Here is an 18,829-nt window from a genome sequence, read left to right on the forward strand (position 1 = left end):
GCAAATGCTTTAGACAATATATAACAACTTTTAAAATTCCAATACATTAATAACTGTAATATATAATGTTAAAAAAAGTCCTTAGTGGAACCAAGGAGAGTCCATAGTTGCTGAAGTTAGTGTTGTGTGGCGTTAAGAAGCAGCTATACTGGGAAGGAGCTATCCTTGAACCTAATGGTCACTGTTTTCACATTCTTCCCGATGGTAGAATTGAACATAGAGTTCAAGAACCACATTGTACATTAAAGTGAGAAATGGCAACTCATACTGGCATACTGCAAGAAAGACGAAAAATGATTTTATAAATGATTTTATAAGTTGGCCATCTGCCAACTAGTGCTGAAATCTTGTGTCTTTCTGCTGATTCTTGTTTGGTGTATAATACAGGCTATGCCATCATGAAGTTAGTCAACCACCTGGTATTCATCTTTTCTGCGGAGGCCATCAGATTCCAATATCAAGTTAATCAGACTAACCTTTTTAGTTTCCACTTTTCCTTTCTTCAGTTCTTTGCTTTTATTATTTTCCGTTGCTCTTTTTCTTCTGGTTTTGCCTAATGAGACAGAATTTCAACATGAAAGGTTTGTTTTACAAAAATGAATGCTTCTATATGGAAATTTGTTCTCATGCTGAATGGCTGACTTCTTATTTTGAGAGTGTACTACATGGTTCTGGACCTTCCCTGCATCTACTCCCTCAATGCGACCACCTCTTGTACTAAACTTTGGGGAAATGAAGGTCCAAGGATATCAAGCTACTGCATCACAACCTAGAACATTTAGCATGAATATGCTGTTGTTGGAAGTATTGCTATTTCTCGTTCCCACGGTTGCATGTTTGGCTGTCAAGGGGTTAAGTTGCTGAATAGGTGAAACATTGCATTGGTCAAAGCACAAAATACCAGAAGAACTCAGCGGGTCAGGCAGCAACTGTGGATGGAATGGCCAAGCAACATTTCAGGTCGGGACTCTTCTTCAGACTCTGTTGCCTCCGCCTCTGGGTCCATTTCCCTGTCGAGGATTCCTCACCTCCCAGTGATGACCCCTTCTCCTGTCTACACCATTCCTCCTCCTCCTCCTGAACTCCCCCTGCTGTCTTTCTACCCTTCCTAGACCTTTTCATTTCCAATTGCCGCTGCGACATCGACCATCACCACCTCTCCATTCCCCTTACCCACTTCAACCTCACCCCCTTTGCTCACTCAGTAACAATCCCAATATTGTAACCAATTGACAAGGGAGGTGCCGTTGTAATCTGGCAGGCTGACCTCTTACCGTGTTTAGGCCAGTCGTCAGCGCTTGTCTGAGGAAGGGTCCCAACTCCAAACGTCACCAGTCTATTCCATCCACAGATGCTGCCTGACTTTCTCAAATACTGCATTTAGCTTGTTGATAGTGCTGGACAAGAGCAGCATGGTGGCAGAGTGGTAGAGTTGCTACCTAACAACACCAGAGAGCCAAGCTTGATCCTGACTACGGGTGCTGTCTGTATGGAGTTTGAAAAGACGAGAGAAAAATGCAGCTCATTACCTGAAGGTTGCACCTTCTGGTCTTTTACTTTTTTCCCTTTGTCCTGCACTGGTTTCTCTTCTTTCTTTACACTTGCTGTGCCATCAAGAGCCGAATCTTTTCCATCGATCGGCACCGATATCAACAACTGCGTTTGTTGGCCAGACTTCTTCATAGAAACTCTGTCGATGCAGAATTTCAATTTTAATGTTCAAGGAAAGAGGTTGTGAGTAGAGTTGAAAATAGAGGGTAGATTTGAGAATGTTTGCACCCAAAGAATGTTCGGGCTTGGTCTGAAAGGGTAGCTGAAGCAACAGAAACACTGAATGTATTATTAAATTATCTGGATAAGCACCGAATGCCTCCAGGGCTATGCACCAGAGCCAAGAAGTGGTGTTAGTCTAAACAGTTATATTTTGGTCAGGGTAGATACAACATGCTGAATGGTCTTCTTTTAGAGTCATTGAGTCATACTACAGGGAAACAGGCCCTTCTGCACAACATGCCCATGCCCACCAAGATATTTAGTGCTACAATTTTCAATGATTCTATGAATTCCACTATTGAAATCCCTGGATTTTCATCCCACATCAGTGAGTTTCCTTAGCTTTATTAACACACACAGTCGTCAAAGTCTATATGTTTACAAAATTAACAGTGCGGGTTTTAGATTAATTAACTTCTGTAAATTGCCCCAAGTGTTTAGGATGTGAAACTGGGAGAACATAGAACTAGTGTATAGATCGATGGTCGGCGTGGAATCATAGAAACATAGATAGAAACATAGAAAATAGGTGCAGGAGTAGGCCATTCGGCCCTTCGAGCCTGCACCGCCATTCAATATGATCATGGCTGATCATCCAACTCAGTATCCCGTACCTGCCTTCTCTCCATACCCCCTGATCCCTTTAGCCACAAGGGCCACATCTAACTCCCTCTTAAATATAGCCAATGAACTGGCCTCAACTACCTTCTGCGGCAGAGAATTCCACAGATTCACCACTCTCTGTGTGAAAAAAAACTTTCTCATCTCGGTCCTAAAAGACTTCCCCCTTATCCTTAAACTGTGACCCCTTGTTCTGGACTTCCCCAACATCGGGAACAATCTTCCTGCATCTAGCCTGTCCAACCCCTTAAGAATTTTGTAAGTTTCTATAAGATCCCCCCTCAATCTTCTAAATTCCAGGAATCAGTGGGCTGAAGTCAAGTCAAGTCAATTTTTAATAGGAAAAAAATGAAACATACAGTAGCACACAAAAATAACAGCACATACAAAACAGTTCACAGCGCCTCCTCAATGAGCCTCAAACGCTAGGGAGTAGAAATAGGTTTTGAGCCTGGACTTAAAGGAGTCGATGGAGGGGGCAGTTCTGATGGGGAGAGGGATGCTGTTCCACAGTCTAGGACCTGTTTCCACGCTGCATCTCTAAATTAAAATAAATTAGTCTCATTTGTTTTTCTAATACCTGACCCGAAACATAGGGATTGTTCCAAGCTTTTCCAGGCTAGTTAAAACTAGTCCATCCTTTAAATACCTGCAATGCTATCTGCATTTAGACTGATGCAAAGTATAGATTTAAATTATCTTCTATTACCTTTTCACCTGTTATTAATTCCCTATTTAACATTCCAGGAATCCCACACTGAGTTACTATTACAGTAAACCCCCAGCATTTAAAATCAACATTTGGGCAACTCTTGGCTAAGGATGCCATACCAGAAGTATCTAGCATGTTTTTACATTACTCTGCTAGTTCTGGCTTTAGAAGATGGCAGCCCCAAAGACAATCTCTTGCCCATAAAACCTAAAGCCCAGTCATTCACTACAGTTACAAGGATACAAATGAGAAATATTAACGCAAGTCCCCTCCCAACATTTTACAGAGAATAGAATTTCCTACGTCAGAAAATACTTACGTATTGTTCTTCAAGTCAAACCGAAAGAGGATGATGGATTCACCGTTGGGATTGTTGTACTTCCTCAGCAAACACATGTCAGAGTTGTCCGCCTGTTGCAGAAACATAACCTTATTAAGCGTTGGAAGCGTAAGGAAGAGGGCAGTACCGTGGCGCGGCTGGTAGAGCTGCTGCCGCACAGCGCCAGAGACCCGGGTTCATTCGTGATCTCAGGTATTGTCTGTGGGGAGTTTGGACATTCTCCCTGTGTTTCCTCCGGTTTTCTCCCACATCCTGATGATGTGTGGGTTTGTAGGTTAATTGGCCTCTGTAAATTGCCCCTGGTGTGTAGGGAGTGGATGGAAAGTGGGATAACATAGAACTGATGTGAATGGGTGAACACTCTCTTCTCTGTTCTCCACCACCACGACTAGAGTTAGAAGACCGGATGGTCAAATCGCATCACATACATGAGCACAATATTGACTGATCATTGATGGAGACATGTTCTCTGGCTCACCAAATCCACACGACCATCAATCATCTGTTCACACTAGTTCTATGTTATCCCACTTTCGCATCCACTCCCTACACACCAGGGGCAATTTAGAGAAGCAAATCATCCTACAATCCCCGAATATATTAGGGGTGGGGGAAGGAAACAGGAGCATGCGGAAAAAACCCAACATAGCTAGAGGGGCAACGTGCAATCTCGACACAGACAGCACCCGAGGTTGGGATTGAATCCAGGTATTTGGCGCTGTGAGACAGCGGCTCTATCATTCCTCGTAATGTTGCAAATGCCATCTTTTAGAAGGGATGATAAAATAACATCTTGTCTGTTCTCTGTGTGTTACAGTTGATGCCTGGGCATTGAAAGAGGCCAAGAGGTTTTTGTGATCCAGTGTGTTAGTCAGTAGTGAAGCAAGCTTAGAGGTTTCAAAGACGAGGGAAACAGAAATGGAAAGATGCACCGGACAGCCATGTTAAGATAGATAGAATGAAACGAGACATTATAGATAAATAGCACATTTGGGCTAAACACCCTATTATTGTGCTGTTTATTTCTTAGACAAGTTAGTCTTCAATTAACAACAAAAAAAGCAAGTGTTATAGGCAGTTTTTTAAATGTTGAAATAGGCTGGTGCTATTCTTATTTTGGACCGTGACTGTGATTAAAAAGCACATAATTGACAGCAATGCACTTCAGTATATTCTGGGCTCCAAATGTGTTGCACAATCTCTTCAGTAGCACTCACGGCATATGGTGTCACACCTTCAGTCTTTGGTTTTGAAAGGCTGAATCCAATCTGAGTTTTTTTATACATGGGGAGAGAGACAAAGAAAAATATACATTAGCAATTTTTAAAAAAACAATAAACTGCTATCAAATTTTAATATTAATGAGCAGGAACTTAAGTACAGTGCAAAATTCTCTTTGTTGCTGTCGCGACACCTCTCAGAACCACATGCTGCATTTAAAACACAAAGTGCTGCAGGAACTTGTGGACCAAGCATTATCTAGAGGGTGACGTTTTGTGTCGGAACCCATCTTCAGACTCAGAAGGCTCATAGCACTTTGTGTTTGGCTCAGGATTCTAGCATCTGCGGTTTATCATGTTTCCGCATATGATATTTGTACTACACCAAGTGGACCCGTTGGGCCCAAACCTCTCCTGCATTGATGCAGCACTTTCAACCCCCCAGCCTCTCCCCACCTCCCATCCCGCCCCTCCCCCGCTCCCCTCCATCCCCCACAACCCCACTTATCCTTCCTCCCTCCCCCTCCCTTTCTCCATCCTCCCCCTCCCTTCCTCCATCCTCCTCCCACCCTCCCTCATCCCCCCAACTCCCCCCTCCCTAGGAGATAGATTTAAACTTTAAAATGTGAATAACTTAAAAAATATAACACCGATTTCAATGAAACTTCTTCCATTAGCACCAAAGGGACGACGGTGAGTAAGGTGGGCCTACAATTGTCGCGCTATCGTGTACCGTTTTGGCTGTAGTTCAGGAACAAACAAACAACCAAACAAGAGTTTTAGATAGATAGATTACATAAAATGATGGCACGGCAACACAGCCTCTGGAGCACGTTAGAACATTCTGGAACTCAGTCCCTCAGAACCGTACCATAAATCCAGATGACATGGATGGTCTGCACCTGGCCTCATCTCCTCTTCTGTGCCCGTTCCCCACAGCCCTCAATATTTGATTTAGTTTAAAGAAAAAGCATGGAAAAAAGCCCTTTGACCCAAGCCAACGACTGATTACCCATTCACCCTAGTTCTATGTTATCCCACTTCCGCATCCACTTCCTAAGCACTAGCGACAATTTGGAGGACAATTAATCTACAAACCCGCATGTGTTTGGGAAGTGAGAGGAAATCGGAGCACCTGAAGGAAGCCCACATGGTCACAGGGAGAAAGTGCAAACTCCACAAAGACAGCACCTGAGATTAGGATCAAATCCGTGTCTCCGGCGCTGTGATCTTTAACAAGAAATATATACTATTGCTTTAAATGCTTAAATGATCTGCCTTCATCACCTTTGGGGTAGAGAATTCTAACCATTCACCGGTCTCCAAGAGAAGTTTCTGCACACCACAGATTTGACATAACGGTGCCCTAATCTTGCAACAATGTTCCCTCATATAAGATTCTCCTACTCGTGACATCAACGGAATTTGGTCTGTCACGCCCCCCCCCCCCCCCCCCGTCCCCCCACAAAAGGATCTTGTATATTTCATTAGGATCATTCATTCTCCCAAACTCATTTTTTACCCACTTCTTTTAAACTCATCCAAATAGTGCAATATTTCATTATCGAGACCAGCTAGACACGAGGAGAATAAAGGCCTTTGCACCTTTGCTATCATCCTAGGTAGATAAAAAATGCTGGAATAACTCAGCGGGTCAGACACAAAATGCTGGAGTTACTCAGCGGGTCAAAACAATGAATCTGGACTTTATCTTGCACTAAACATTATTCACGTTAGTCCCTTTATCATGTATCTGAACACTGCAGAGGGCTCGATTGCAATCATGTATTGTCTTTCCGCTGACTGGTTAGCACGCAACAAAAGCTTTTCACTGTACCTCTCTCTGTACGCGTGACAATATCTGTACGCGTGACAATAAACGAAACTCAAATTCTTACTTGCAGCAACAGCACAACATTGTTTGTGAATCTTGAACTACTCATCACACTATCAATGTTGACTTCATCGCTTTGAAACGCTTTCCCCTCACATCCTGCTGTGTGCCACATAGACACAAAAAGACACACAGTAACTCAGCGTGACAGGCAGCGTCTCTGGATAGAAGGAATGGGTGACGTTTCGGGTCGAGACCCTTCTTCAGACCGATTGCTATAATCTTGGTTGTTAACCTATAAACCTGCACATCTTTGGGATGTGGGAGGAAACCAGTGCACCTGGAAGAAGCTCATATTGCCACAGGGAGAATATGCAAACTCCACAGAAACTGTACCCGAAGTCAGGATCGAACCTGGGGAGGCATCAGTTCTACCAGCTGTGCTGTGAGGCATCAGCTCTACCAGCTGCGTCAGTGTACCGCGCTGCTTTGCCCACTTGTTTCATATTTCTTTCCATATTGACTAACTCAGCTTTCCGTTCCTCCTTACGATGCTTTGACTTGCGATAATCCAACTTTGCGATGGTGCAAATGGCAGCTTGCGTCAGGCCACGTGATCGCGCGTATTAAATGCACTTCGACTTACACTATTTTCGGTTTGTGATGGGTTTCTCGGAATGGAACCCCATCGTAAGCTGAGGACTGCCTGCAATTGGATTTTATTGGACTTTATCATGCTCAAGACGTTATTCCCTTTATTCTGTATCTGTACACCGTGGACGGCTTGATGGCAATCACGTAGTCTTTCCGCTGACTGGATAGCACGAAACAAAAAAACTTTTCACTGTGCCTCAGGTATACGTGAACATAAACTAAACATCAAGACTTTTGGGAGAATTCCAAAGTTATTGGTCAGCTTTTATCAAGCTCATCTTAGACATCATTCCCATCTGATCACATATCTGATCACATGTAATTTGGGGCACAATATACTGGCACTAATTTTCTCCAAGCAAAGGGGACATCTTTGCGATAAGGAATTGTTATCCTACCAATCTGCACTCTACAGTGCAGAAGGGGATCAGTGAAATTGCATCTCTCTCAAGTTACCAACATTTCATTAGTAGTACAGTACTTACTAAAGTCTTCTCCAAGGCGATGTCCGTTCTTAAGTGAAGACTTGTAAGGTTTACTAACAAGGTTCCATTCGTGTAGTACCCAAAAGTGTTCAAGTGAACTCTTGATCTTGTATCTTCCTAAAAGAAAAAAGGTGAGAATGATATTACAGAGAGACACATACCTTGCTATCCAGTTTGTGCCTCAGTAGCAAAGACAGCACTGGCCTTTCAAATGATGCCCACTCTTCAATAGCCCTTCTCCTCTGTGAAAGCCTGATACACAGCAGAATGTGCCAATGTGCTTTACGGCCAGTTAAAAAAAAAATTTTGCAAGTATACTCAGTTCAAAAGTAGCAAAAAAGTGTTGCATAGGGTTCCACGCAAACAGCAATATGATAATGGCCATAAAATGTTATGTAACTTTGGTCGAGGGACTGGTATCAGCCAGACTATTAGGGTGACAGCCTTTCATAATTTAAGTGATGGCATTTGAATAAATGCTGAACCAATAAGCAGTTTAATATCTCATTCCAAGTCAGCACCTGTAGATTTTTGATATTTTCTGAAATGGGATACAAGCTAACAACTTTCTAATACAGATTGTGCTAACCATTTACCAAGTTGTGCATGCCACACCCCTGGCTATGTACCAAATATCATTCAACACCTTCAGCACGGTGGCGCAGCAGTAGAGTTGCTGCCTTACAGCGAATGCAGCGTCGGAGATTCAGGTTCGATCCTGACTACGGGCGCCGTCTGTACGGAGTTTGTACGTTCTCCCCGTGACCTGCGTGGGTTTTCTCCGAAATCTTCAGTTTCCTCCCACACTCCTTAGACGTACAGGTATGTAGGTTAATTGACTGGGTAATAAGTAAAAATTGTCCCTAGTGTGTGTAGGATAGTGTTAATGTGCGGGGATCGCTGGGCGGCGCGGACTCGGTGGGCCGAAGGGCCTGTTTCCGCGCTGTATCTCTAAATCTAAAAAAAATAAAAAATCTAAAACATGCTGGCTGAGAAGAAAAATTCTGGAGCTGAGAGAACAGGTCCTCAAAATTATGGATCATTATATGATCAATGATATTTGTAATTTAGCCTCAAGTTTACTTTATCTAGCATCTCAAAATGAAGAAATGTTTTTTTCATTGAAGGACACAAAGTGCTGGAGTAACTCAGCAGGTCAGGCAGCATCTCTGGAGAACACGGATAAGTAACGTTTCAGGTCGGGACCCTTCTTCTAACCCGAAACGTCACCTACCCAAGTTCTCCGGAGATGCTGTCTGACTTGCCGAGTAACTCCAGCACTTTGTGTCATTTTGTGTAAACCAGCATCTGCAGTTCCTTGTTCCTAAATGTTTTGTTTCCATTATTTCATTATTATTTGTCGTTAATTTTTTTTAAATATTGGATTATAGCTGAAGAAACATTCAACCATTCCTTTTCCCGCAGTAAGTCTAACAATTATCACACACTAGGATATCAACACCGATCTTGTTTCTGTGCTACATTGTTTCCCATGGAAAAAAGGGGAACAATAGTGTATTTAAATCAAAAGACTATAGGATCAAGATTCATTCAAGACTTGACCACATGAACCTCAGCCTCCAAGCTCTTGACTGCAGTTGCCCTGCACATTGGATAAGGCATTGAATCATGGTCCTGCTACCATCACAGATGGTGGTCGTAAAATATCCCATGTGACTATTTCCAAGGATAGCAGTCAGGTTAAATATTGGACACAGTGCAATCAACATCAAGCGACAGATAATACTTGAATTGTATTTCTGTTTGTGGAAGCCTGCTGAGCACAAGGAGTTTTTAACAGCACAGTGGCGCAGCGGTAGAGTTGCTGCCTTACAGCACCCGAGACCCAGGTTCCATCCCGACTAGGGGTGCCGTCTGTGCGGAGTTTGTACATTCCCTCCAAGACGTGTAGGTTTTCTCAGAGATCTTCGGTTTCCTCCCACACTCCAAAGACGTGCAGGTTTGTAGGTTAATTGGCTTGGTATTGGTGGAAATTGTCCCTAGTGTATGTAGGATAGTGTTGGTGTGCGGAGATCGCTGGTCGATGCGGACTTAGTGGGCCGAAGGCCCTGCATCTCTAAACTAAAGTAACCAGCACTGGCAACAGAACGTAGTGTGAAATGCAAGGCTTAGAAATGCACACTTCCCTTTTTTGATTGGAGTCACTATTTTGGAGTGTACAGCAGCAAAAGTGGTCTAATTTAGTTTAGAGATGCACCTGGAAACAAGCTCTTCGGCCCATTGAGTCCATGCTAACAACCATCGATCACCCGTTTACACTAGTTCTTTACTCATCCATTGTCTCCACACTCAAAGCAATTTGCAGGGGTCAATTAACTGACAAAGCCGCATGTCTTTGGAATGTGGGAGGAAATCGGAGTAAAACCGCGTGATCACAGGGTGACACTAAATGCTGGAGTAACTCAGCAGGTCGGGCAGCATCTTTGGAGAACATAGAGAGGTGACGTTTCGAGTTAAGAACCTTCTTCGGTCAAGACCACTATTTCTACATTGTCACAGGGTGAAGGTGCAAACCCCACACACACAGCACCCGAGGTCAGGATCAAATCAGTGTCTCTGACACTGTGAGGCAGCTCGACCAGCTGCACCACTGTGTTGCCGACTGCAAGCTACTGGGCTTACAGCCAGGGTTCTGGACCATTGATCCATAGACAAGTTCAAACCCCACAATGGCAGGTGGAGGAGAAATTAAATACAATAATGTAATAAATCTTAAAGTACAAATGCTCGTCTCAATAAATCATAAGTTATACCAAGTAACCACACAATAACAATGCAAGCCAAAGAGAGACCAGGCAAAGTTCCACACCGATAGCAACAAAGGTCACAATCAAACACAAGTCGGCACAGTGCGGCAGTAGTAGGATTGCTGCTTTACAGCGCCAGAGACCCAGGTTCATTCCTGACTCCGGGTGCTGTCTGCACGAAGTTTGTACATTTTCCCTGTGACCATGTGAGTTTTCTCCAGGTGCTAGTTTCCCCCCACGTTTTCATCCATAGACATACAGGTTTGTAGGTTAATCGACTTGTAAATTGTCCCTAGTGTGTAGGATAGAACTAGCGTACAGATGATCGTAGGTCAGCGTGGACTCGGTTGGCTGTAGGGCCTGTTTCCACGCTGTATCTCTAAATTAAACTAAAAGTCCTTACAAGAGGCAGTGTTGACTGCTGCACCACAGAGTCATTCTACAAATTGGTGGCTGATATCACTGAGCGCTCGACAACGCCCTAAAAACCATCAGGAAATGACAGGCCCATGCTGTTTGAGTACCGGTGACGTTTCATGCTTGATGCCGACCCCTTGCTTATTCTAACAACTCTCCCATCTCGCAGAGCCAAAGTCTCAGTGTCTACGATTAAAGATAGATGGTTTAATTGCTTTTAACAAAATTGTGGGCAAGATCGATTTAAAAAAAAAGGTTAGATTGTGTGGCTCATAGAATGACATTACAGGAAGCCCAGTTGGTTGCACTTTCATGTTCTTACTTGCTGTGCTCATGCGCATGTTCTATCCCCTTATCCATCAATTTTCTTCCAAGTAGCCAGTGTTTAGTTTGGAGATACAGCGTGGAAACAGGCCCTCATCCCACCAAATCCATGCCAATCTTCGATTAGCTGTTCGACTAGTTCTGTTATCTCACTTTCAAATCCACTCCCAACCCATTAAGGGAAATTTACAGATTTGAAAAAAAATAAAATAATGCCAATTAACCTACTAACCCCTCATGTCTTTGGGGATGTGGGGAGGAAACCGGAACACCCAGAGGAAACCAACGTGGTTATAGGAAAAACTTGCAAACTCCACACAGACCATACTGGAGGTCAGGATCAAATCTGGGTCTGTGGAAAAAAACTTATATTCAGAAACGATGTGGTTTTCCACCATGAATTTCAGTTTCATCCACATCCCAAAGCAGATATATTTGCAAGAAACAATGAACTGCAGGTGCTAGTTTACAAAAAAAAGGCACAAAATGCTGGAGTAACAGCAGATCAGGGAGCATCTCTGTTGAACATGGATAGGTGACATTTTGGGCCTGGACACTTCTTTCATTTGCATGCGAGGAAGATCTAATCAAACAAGCAACCTAATACTTTAGTATCTTCCAAGTACTGAAATTAACAAAACTAAGTGATCTCCTGATGATTTTTTTCCGAATCAAGGCCAAAAGTATTGACAACAAGCAATTTGTATAATGCTCTCAATTAAAGCCACATGAACAGTGAATGAATGGATCAGCATAAAACCAATAGCAACATGGCAGCTGGCACAGAACATTAAACAGTACAGCACAGGAACAGGCCCCTTCAACCCACAATGTTTGTGTCGAACATGATGTTTATTTATGTTATGGTCCATAACCCCAAAAAGCCTGTTTGTGTGCTGTGCAGTTCTATATTCAATGGACTCCTTAGCCAGCTTAAAGAATGCTGTACACCAGAGGCAGTACAGTGACGTAGCTGGTGCCTCATGGCGCTAGAGGCCCCGATTCGATCCTGATCATGGGTGCTGTCCACGTGCAGTTTGCACATCTGCCATGTGACTGTGTGGGTTTCCTCTAGCAACTTGGTTTCCTCCCACATCACACACATGTGCAGGTTTTTCAGTTAATTGACCTATGTAAATTGTCTTCAGTGTGTAGGGAGTGGATGGGGAAAGTGGGATAACACAGAACTAGTGTGAACAGGTGATCGATGGTCAGTGCGGACTTGGTGGGCCAAAGGGCCTATTTCCATGATATATCTCTCTAAAGCTAAACGTTTTTGCCTGAAGCAACGGCTGACAGTAACAAACATCAGAATCGCTCATAGCAGGAAGTTGCTAGATATATGTGGGCAGCTTACTCTTGCTGACCACAAAATCCAGCCCAATTAGTTTTGTGAACACAAAGGCAGGAGTAACTAATTGGGTCAGATAGCTCCTCTGGAGGACACGGGGAAGCAGTGTTGCAGACTCAATTCTGAAGAAAGTTCTCAACCTGAAACGTCACCCATCCATGTCTTCCAGAGAGTGTAAGAAAATAACTGCAGATGCTGGTACAAATCGAAGGTATTTATTCACAAAATTTATTCAGTCTGAAGAAGGGTCTCGACCCGAAACGTCACCCATTCCTTCTCTCCTGAGATGCTGCCTGACCTGCTGAGTTACTCCAGCATTTTGTGAATAATTTTTTTCCAGAGATGCTGCCTGACCCGCTGAGTTACTCCAGCACTTTGTGTTCTATGAGAGATTCCAGCTTCTTGCCTCCAATTAGTTACACATGGGTTTTGGATCAAAATTTTCCCACACTTTTTTTGTGTACCCTCCTCTTCTAAATTTCAATTCCATTGCCAGTACACGTTTTAACCTAACATCAATAAGAGCCTCCACCACTTGTTGAGGGTGCCTTTGGTTTTGAAGGTAGTCTGACAACTTTACTCTACAGTCAGAGCATCAGTGTAGACTGACCCAGTTTAGGAGGTGCATCCTTGGAAAAGTTACATCCCCAGAAAAAGTCTTAAAAGTCCGAAGAAGAGTCTCAATCTGAAACGTCACTCATTCCTTCTCTCCAGAGATGCTGCCTGTCCCGCTGGGTTACTCCTGCATTTTGTGTCTATCCCAGAAAAAAAAGTTCCCCATTATTAAAAAAAAGTCAAAGACAGAAACCAAAATAACTTTCAGAATTTCTCTCTTGCATCCCACAGATCCGCTTGGAGTCCCCTGATCCAGTTCAGCCAATCTTTCCCAGAGAATGCTTAACAGTTTTTAGAAGTTCTAAAACAGGTTCACAACTCTTAGTTATAGTAATCTAATGATATATCTGTAATCATTCCAGAGACAGGAAGATCTGCAGAGGACATGAAGTAAATGTGTTATTTTTTGAATAACAAAAAGAAAAACTTGAGTCCCTCCGTGAATCTCTGTAGTACATGGACGGGTGACATTTTGGGTCAGACAGGTGGGAGAAGAACTTCTTCAATAACGGCATACTTTGAGGAATCCATATTCTCCAGGGATGCTGCCTGACCCACGGAGGTACTCCAGCATTTTGCATCTTTTTTTGTGAAGCAGTATCGGCTTCAGTATCGGCTAAATATGAAAATATTTATTTTTCCATTATTTTTTTATGGTGCTTTCAAAAAGGAACAATTTTTGATCACTTTGAAAGAAAGTATTTTCCACAGAGAGAGGAAACAGCAATATGAGATTAACTAACTTGTTCTACAACAGACTAACTCGTGATCTGTGGTGGAGCCTATTGCTTTTGTTTGAATTCGTAAAGCTAAACCGATCCTCCAGCCAAAAACGGCGGCTTAAACTTCTGCTGAATTTCAACATAAACACCAAATAAACCGGTCATCCCAGGCACATCTCAAAAGGTCACATTGACAGGTCAGCATTTAAAGAATTTTTGGATCTTTAACCAGTTCAACAATAATATGCTCTTCAGCTACGTTCAATTCTAGGCCACAAATAATGGGTTAATAATAGGTAACAAGTTCACAGGTTATAGGAGTAGAATTAGGCCATTCGGCCCATCGAGTCTACTCCGCCATTCAATCATGGCTGATTTCTTCCTCCTAATCCAATTTTCCTGCCTTCTCCCCATAACCTGTTTTCCCTGGAGCAGAGAAGGCTGAGAGGGGACATGATCGAGGTGTACAAGATCATGAGGGGCACAGATAAGGTAGATGGCGGGGATCTTCTTCCACTGGTGGAAGGTTCAACAACGAGGGGACATAGATACAGGGTAAGGGGAGGGAGGTTTCGGGGGGATGTGAGAAAGAACTTTTTCACCCAGAGGGTGGTTGGAGTCTGGAACTCACTGCCTGGGGTGGTGGTGGAGGCGGGAACACTCACAACGTTTAAGAGGCATTTGGATGGGCACTTGAAATGCTACAACATTCAGGACTACAGTCCAAATGCGGGTAAATGGGATTAAAATTAGACTGTGTTTGGTAACGGGCGGCGCGGACACGATGGGCCAAAGGGCCTCTTTCTGTGCTGTAGGACTCTATGACTCTAACCCTTGACACCCATTCTAATCAAGAATTTGTCTATCTCTGCCTTAAAAATATCCACTGACGTTGCCTCCATAGCCCACCGTGGCAATGAGTTCCACAGATTAACTACCCTCTGACAAAAGTAGTTCCTCCTCACCTCCTTTTTAAAAGAGCACCCTTTAATTCTGAGGCTAGGACCTCTGGTAACAAAGGGAGCCAAGCAAATAGATTTAAGGGAGAATAGTAAGAAACAAAATAGTAAGAAACAAAACAGAAAGAAAAATCATTCCAATCAGGGATGTGTAAGGAAATAGAATTTAAAGAAGTGCAAAGATTGAGTATGTGCTGACCGAAGTTACAAAGCAAACAGACCAAATGATCACTTCTGCCTTTCATGACTCAGCTATTCAAACACAGAATAGTATCCCACAGACTAGGGTAGCCTCTGTTTTGGACTTTACATACAATTGCATGGCTTGTTTCTGTAGTGTACTCTGCCCAACCAGTTTACCATTTTGAATTCCAACCATCTTTCTTCATCCAACTTGATCCATTTGCTTCTCCCTTTTATGTTTCTCTCCCCTAATTAGGGCAAAGGGGAAGGACTAAGTCAGGAGCAAATGTACATCTAGGTCCAGAATAAAATGGAGATCAAAAATGCTCGTAGCAGAGATAGTAACAGCAGCGTCAAGAAAGGAACCAAGAATGCAGCAAAGGGTGGCACAAAAAGCAAAGGAAACAGAGGAAGGTGAGTTACATATAACTATCAATAAAGCATTCTGCACAAGACAACAATTTGTTTCTTCCAGGATCAATGTGTTCATCTTATTGTGGATAAGCTTTCCACCTGGCCAATAGATTCAGGGAGATTCATATTACTGGCCAACACCTGCAGATACTAACTAAACACATTGCATTATTAAAGACAAATGAGATAACCAAGTACACTGGCAAGGTCCAGAAGTAGCACAGCTGGGTCCTGCCCTAGCACACAAATCACAACTCCTGCAGCGAAATACACACAGATAGCGGATGCGTTTGGGAATGGAGTCCAAATGGGCAATTAGAGTCAAGGAAGAGATAAAGGAAAAAGGCATTTGAAAATGCTTTTATGATGGAGATGGTAAAAAACTATAGCCAAACAATAGACGAATGCCTCTGTTTCTGTCATCGAAGGGATTCAAGATCCAAGAGTGTTTAATTGTCATATGTATCGGAAAAGAACAATTAAATTATTACTTCCAGCAGCAGTATAATAGGTTTGTAAACAGCACTCAATAAATAATATAATAAAGAAATCAAGAAATAAATAAAACAAGATAGTACAAAAACAAAACCCAAAGTCCCTAATGCTACCCAGGCAGTTTAGTGGTGTTCAATAGTGGTGTTCAATAGTGGTGTTCAATATTTGTTGGGAAATTAGAATGTAGCCAGGGTGGTGTGGGTCCTTGATGATGCTCGCTGTCTTTTTGAGACAGGGCCTCTTATGGATCCCTTCAACAGTGGGGAGGTCAGTGCCCGTGATCGACCGGCACCACTTTCCGTCATCTCTTTCATTCACTCCATAGAACAAAAGGCAGGACGTCACCAGCAAGGAGTCATGCATTACCACTACCTTATCACGATGAGAAGACAACCCAAAGTTTACATCAACAATGTCATTGAATAGCCCATACTGTAACATAGGAGAGAAAAGCAATATGCACAAAGCACATTCCCATAAACAGTGATATAGAAACATAGAAACTAGGTGCAGGAGTAGGCCATTCGGCCCTTCGAGCCTACACCGCCATTCAATATGATCATGGCTGATCATCCAGCTCAGTAACCTGTACCTGCCTTCTCTCCATACTCCCTGATCCCTTTAGCCACAAGGGTCACATCTAACTCCCTCTTAAATATAGCCAATGAACTGGCCTCAACTACCTTCTGTGGCAGAGAATTCCACAGACTCACCACTCTCTGTGTGAAGAAATGTTTTCTCATCTCGGTCCTAAAAGACTGCCCCCTTATCCTTAAGCTGTGACCCCTGGTTCTGGATATGACAGTCATGAGATAATCAGTTCTGATTATGCTGATGAATTGCTGATGAATATTACTGATGATTGCTGATGAATATTAGAAAAACTCAGGAATGACTATCCTCTTCTTTTGCTAAAAATAAAGTAGCTGTGGGAACCAGAGAGCAATGGAGACTTATTTCATCTCCTCCAAAAGTACAACCCTCCTTTCACACTGCGCTGGAGTGTTAGCTGATATTTCTGTGGTCATATTGCTGGAGTGACCCAGGTGAAAGACATGTGGGACTTGAAGGGGAACCTGAAATTTATGACGTTTCCTCATACAATATGGAAAAGTGACCACGTCAATCTTAAATGGTTGCCACTTTGGGTGTGTTGTCAATGTGGGCTGACAAGTGGATACCATTTAGGGCGACATTTCGAGCTTAAACAGTCGTAGGTGAACATTTCACCAGTGCCAGGTCAATGAGTGGAAGAGGTTGGGGGTGGAGGAAGGAACTGCAGATGCTAGAGTAACTCAGCGGGTCAGACAGCATCTTGAATGTGAGGCGTGAGAACTTCAACTCCACCCCCCCAACCTAAGATAGACACAAAATGCTGGAGTATCTCAGTGGATCAGATAGCACCTCTGGAGAAATGGAATAGGTAACGTTTTGGGTCCAGACCCTTCTTCAGTATAGCCCAGAAACGTCTCCAAGATCTTCAGTTTCCTCCCACACTCCAAGGACGAGGAGGTTTGTAGGTTAATTGGCTTTGTAAATGTTTTTAAAAAATGTTCCTAGTAGGTGTAGGATAGAATTAAAAATTGTCTCCAGTGGGTATAGGATACTTCCAGTATAGTCCCCAGTGGACACTTCGGAAGTGATGACCACAAGATACAAAATGCTGGAGTAACTCAGCAGGTCAGATAGCATCTCAGGAGAGAAGGAATGGGTGACGTTTCGGGTCTGGGCTGAAGAAGGATCTCGACCCAAAACGTCACCCATTCCTTCTCTCCTGAGATGCTGCCTGACCTGCTGAGTTACTCCAGCATTTTGTGAATAAATACCTTCGATTTGTACCAGCATCTGCAGTTATTTTCTTACACCACAAGATACAAGATCTCTGGAGAAAAGGAATAGGTGATGTTTCAGGTCGAGATCTCCACCTCGTTTAAATTCCATCTGGAATATTTTGGAGGACCAAGATCCAAGAAACCCAAGGCAACTGAGGTTCTTCAAGTCAAGTCAAATCAAGTCCATTTTATTTGTGTAGCACATTTAAAAACAACCCACGTTGACCAAAGTGTTGTACATCATTTCAGGTACTAAGAACAAACATAAAATGGCACACAAACATAACATCGGGAAGAAAGGAAGGAAGCTTCCAGCCTGGTTGACGTCCATTGATTCAGGTATTTAAGGTCACCAGATGCCGCCTACCTTGAGTATGAGGCGATGGATTCGCCCTGTCGTCCCTAAAACGGCGAGAAGCAGCAGGAGTACAAACTCAACTCCTCCACCAGCCATCATCCTCATCACCGCACTGCCGGAAGCGGTGGAGGAGGAGGGGGGGTGGGACCACGTGTGACGGACAGCCCTTACAGCCAATCCGCGACGAGAACCTTCACTGACCGACGTGTCCGCCAACCAACAGCCGCCTTCTATTTTGTACACGCCGCCTACAACGGACCAATCGGGTAGGAGCCCGCCCTAATAAGGCGGGACTTGTCGCCACCAAGAAGCCAATTTAATGGTTTAAAAAGCTCAAAAACAAATAAAAATTTAGAAAAAAACAAATAAATACAAATAAAATGACATGACAAGACAAGATGTGTTAATATTGGAAAAGGTTATGAAAATTAAGGAATAATTATGGAAAACAAAAAAAAAGATTTTGATAACTACAATTGGCGCTAGCTCCAATTAAAGGCTTTGTTCTAAATTTGTGTTCAGTTCTCAGCAGGTGTTGGTTTTGATAAATAAGGTTCGTTAATAATAAGTTTTGAATTTAAACGCCTCAACAAAACGAAACTACAACCCCCAGAATGCAATGCGAGCAAGCTGCTTTCATAAAATAGAAAACAATACACAGAGCGTCCTCCCAGACATGGAGATTTAATAAAGGAGCAAATAATAGCCGGGTTGTGGTAGTCACTGGAAAAATGTTTTAGGGTGAATTTAGT

General features: G+C 43.1%; 1 protein-coding gene across 1 annotated transcript in view; it reads right to left on the reverse strand.

The window, feature by feature from the left end:
* Positions 1-18,194, reverse strand: part of gpr108 (G protein-coupled receptor 108) — a 47,483-nt gene extending 29,289 nt beyond the window's left edge. Inside the window, exons 1-6 of the mRNA XM_078429521.1 lie at positions 18,087-18,194; positions 7,640-7,756; positions 4,664-4,714; positions 3,426-3,517; positions 1,530-1,690; positions 477-553 (exon numbers count right to left, since the gene is read on the reverse strand). Of these exons, the coding sequence (XP_078285647.1) occupies positions 477-553; positions 1,530-1,690; positions 3,426-3,517; positions 4,664-4,714; positions 7,640-7,756; positions 18,087-18,182 (594 nt within the window). The 5' untranslated portion in view covers positions 18,183-18,194. The remainder of the gene's footprint in view (positions 1-476; positions 554-1,529; positions 1,691-3,425; positions 3,518-4,663; positions 4,715-7,639; positions 7,757-18,086) is intronic.
* Positions 18,195-18,829: the final 635 nt, after the last annotated feature.

This window comes from Rhinoraja longicauda, chromosome 37 (genome assembly GCF_053455715.1).
Source record: "Rhinoraja longicauda isolate Sanriku21f chromosome 37, sRhiLon1.1, whole genome shotgun sequence".
In the NCBI taxonomy this organism is placed as follows: domain Eukaryota; kingdom Metazoa; phylum Chordata; class Chondrichthyes; order Rajiformes; family Arhynchobatidae; genus Rhinoraja; species Rhinoraja longicauda.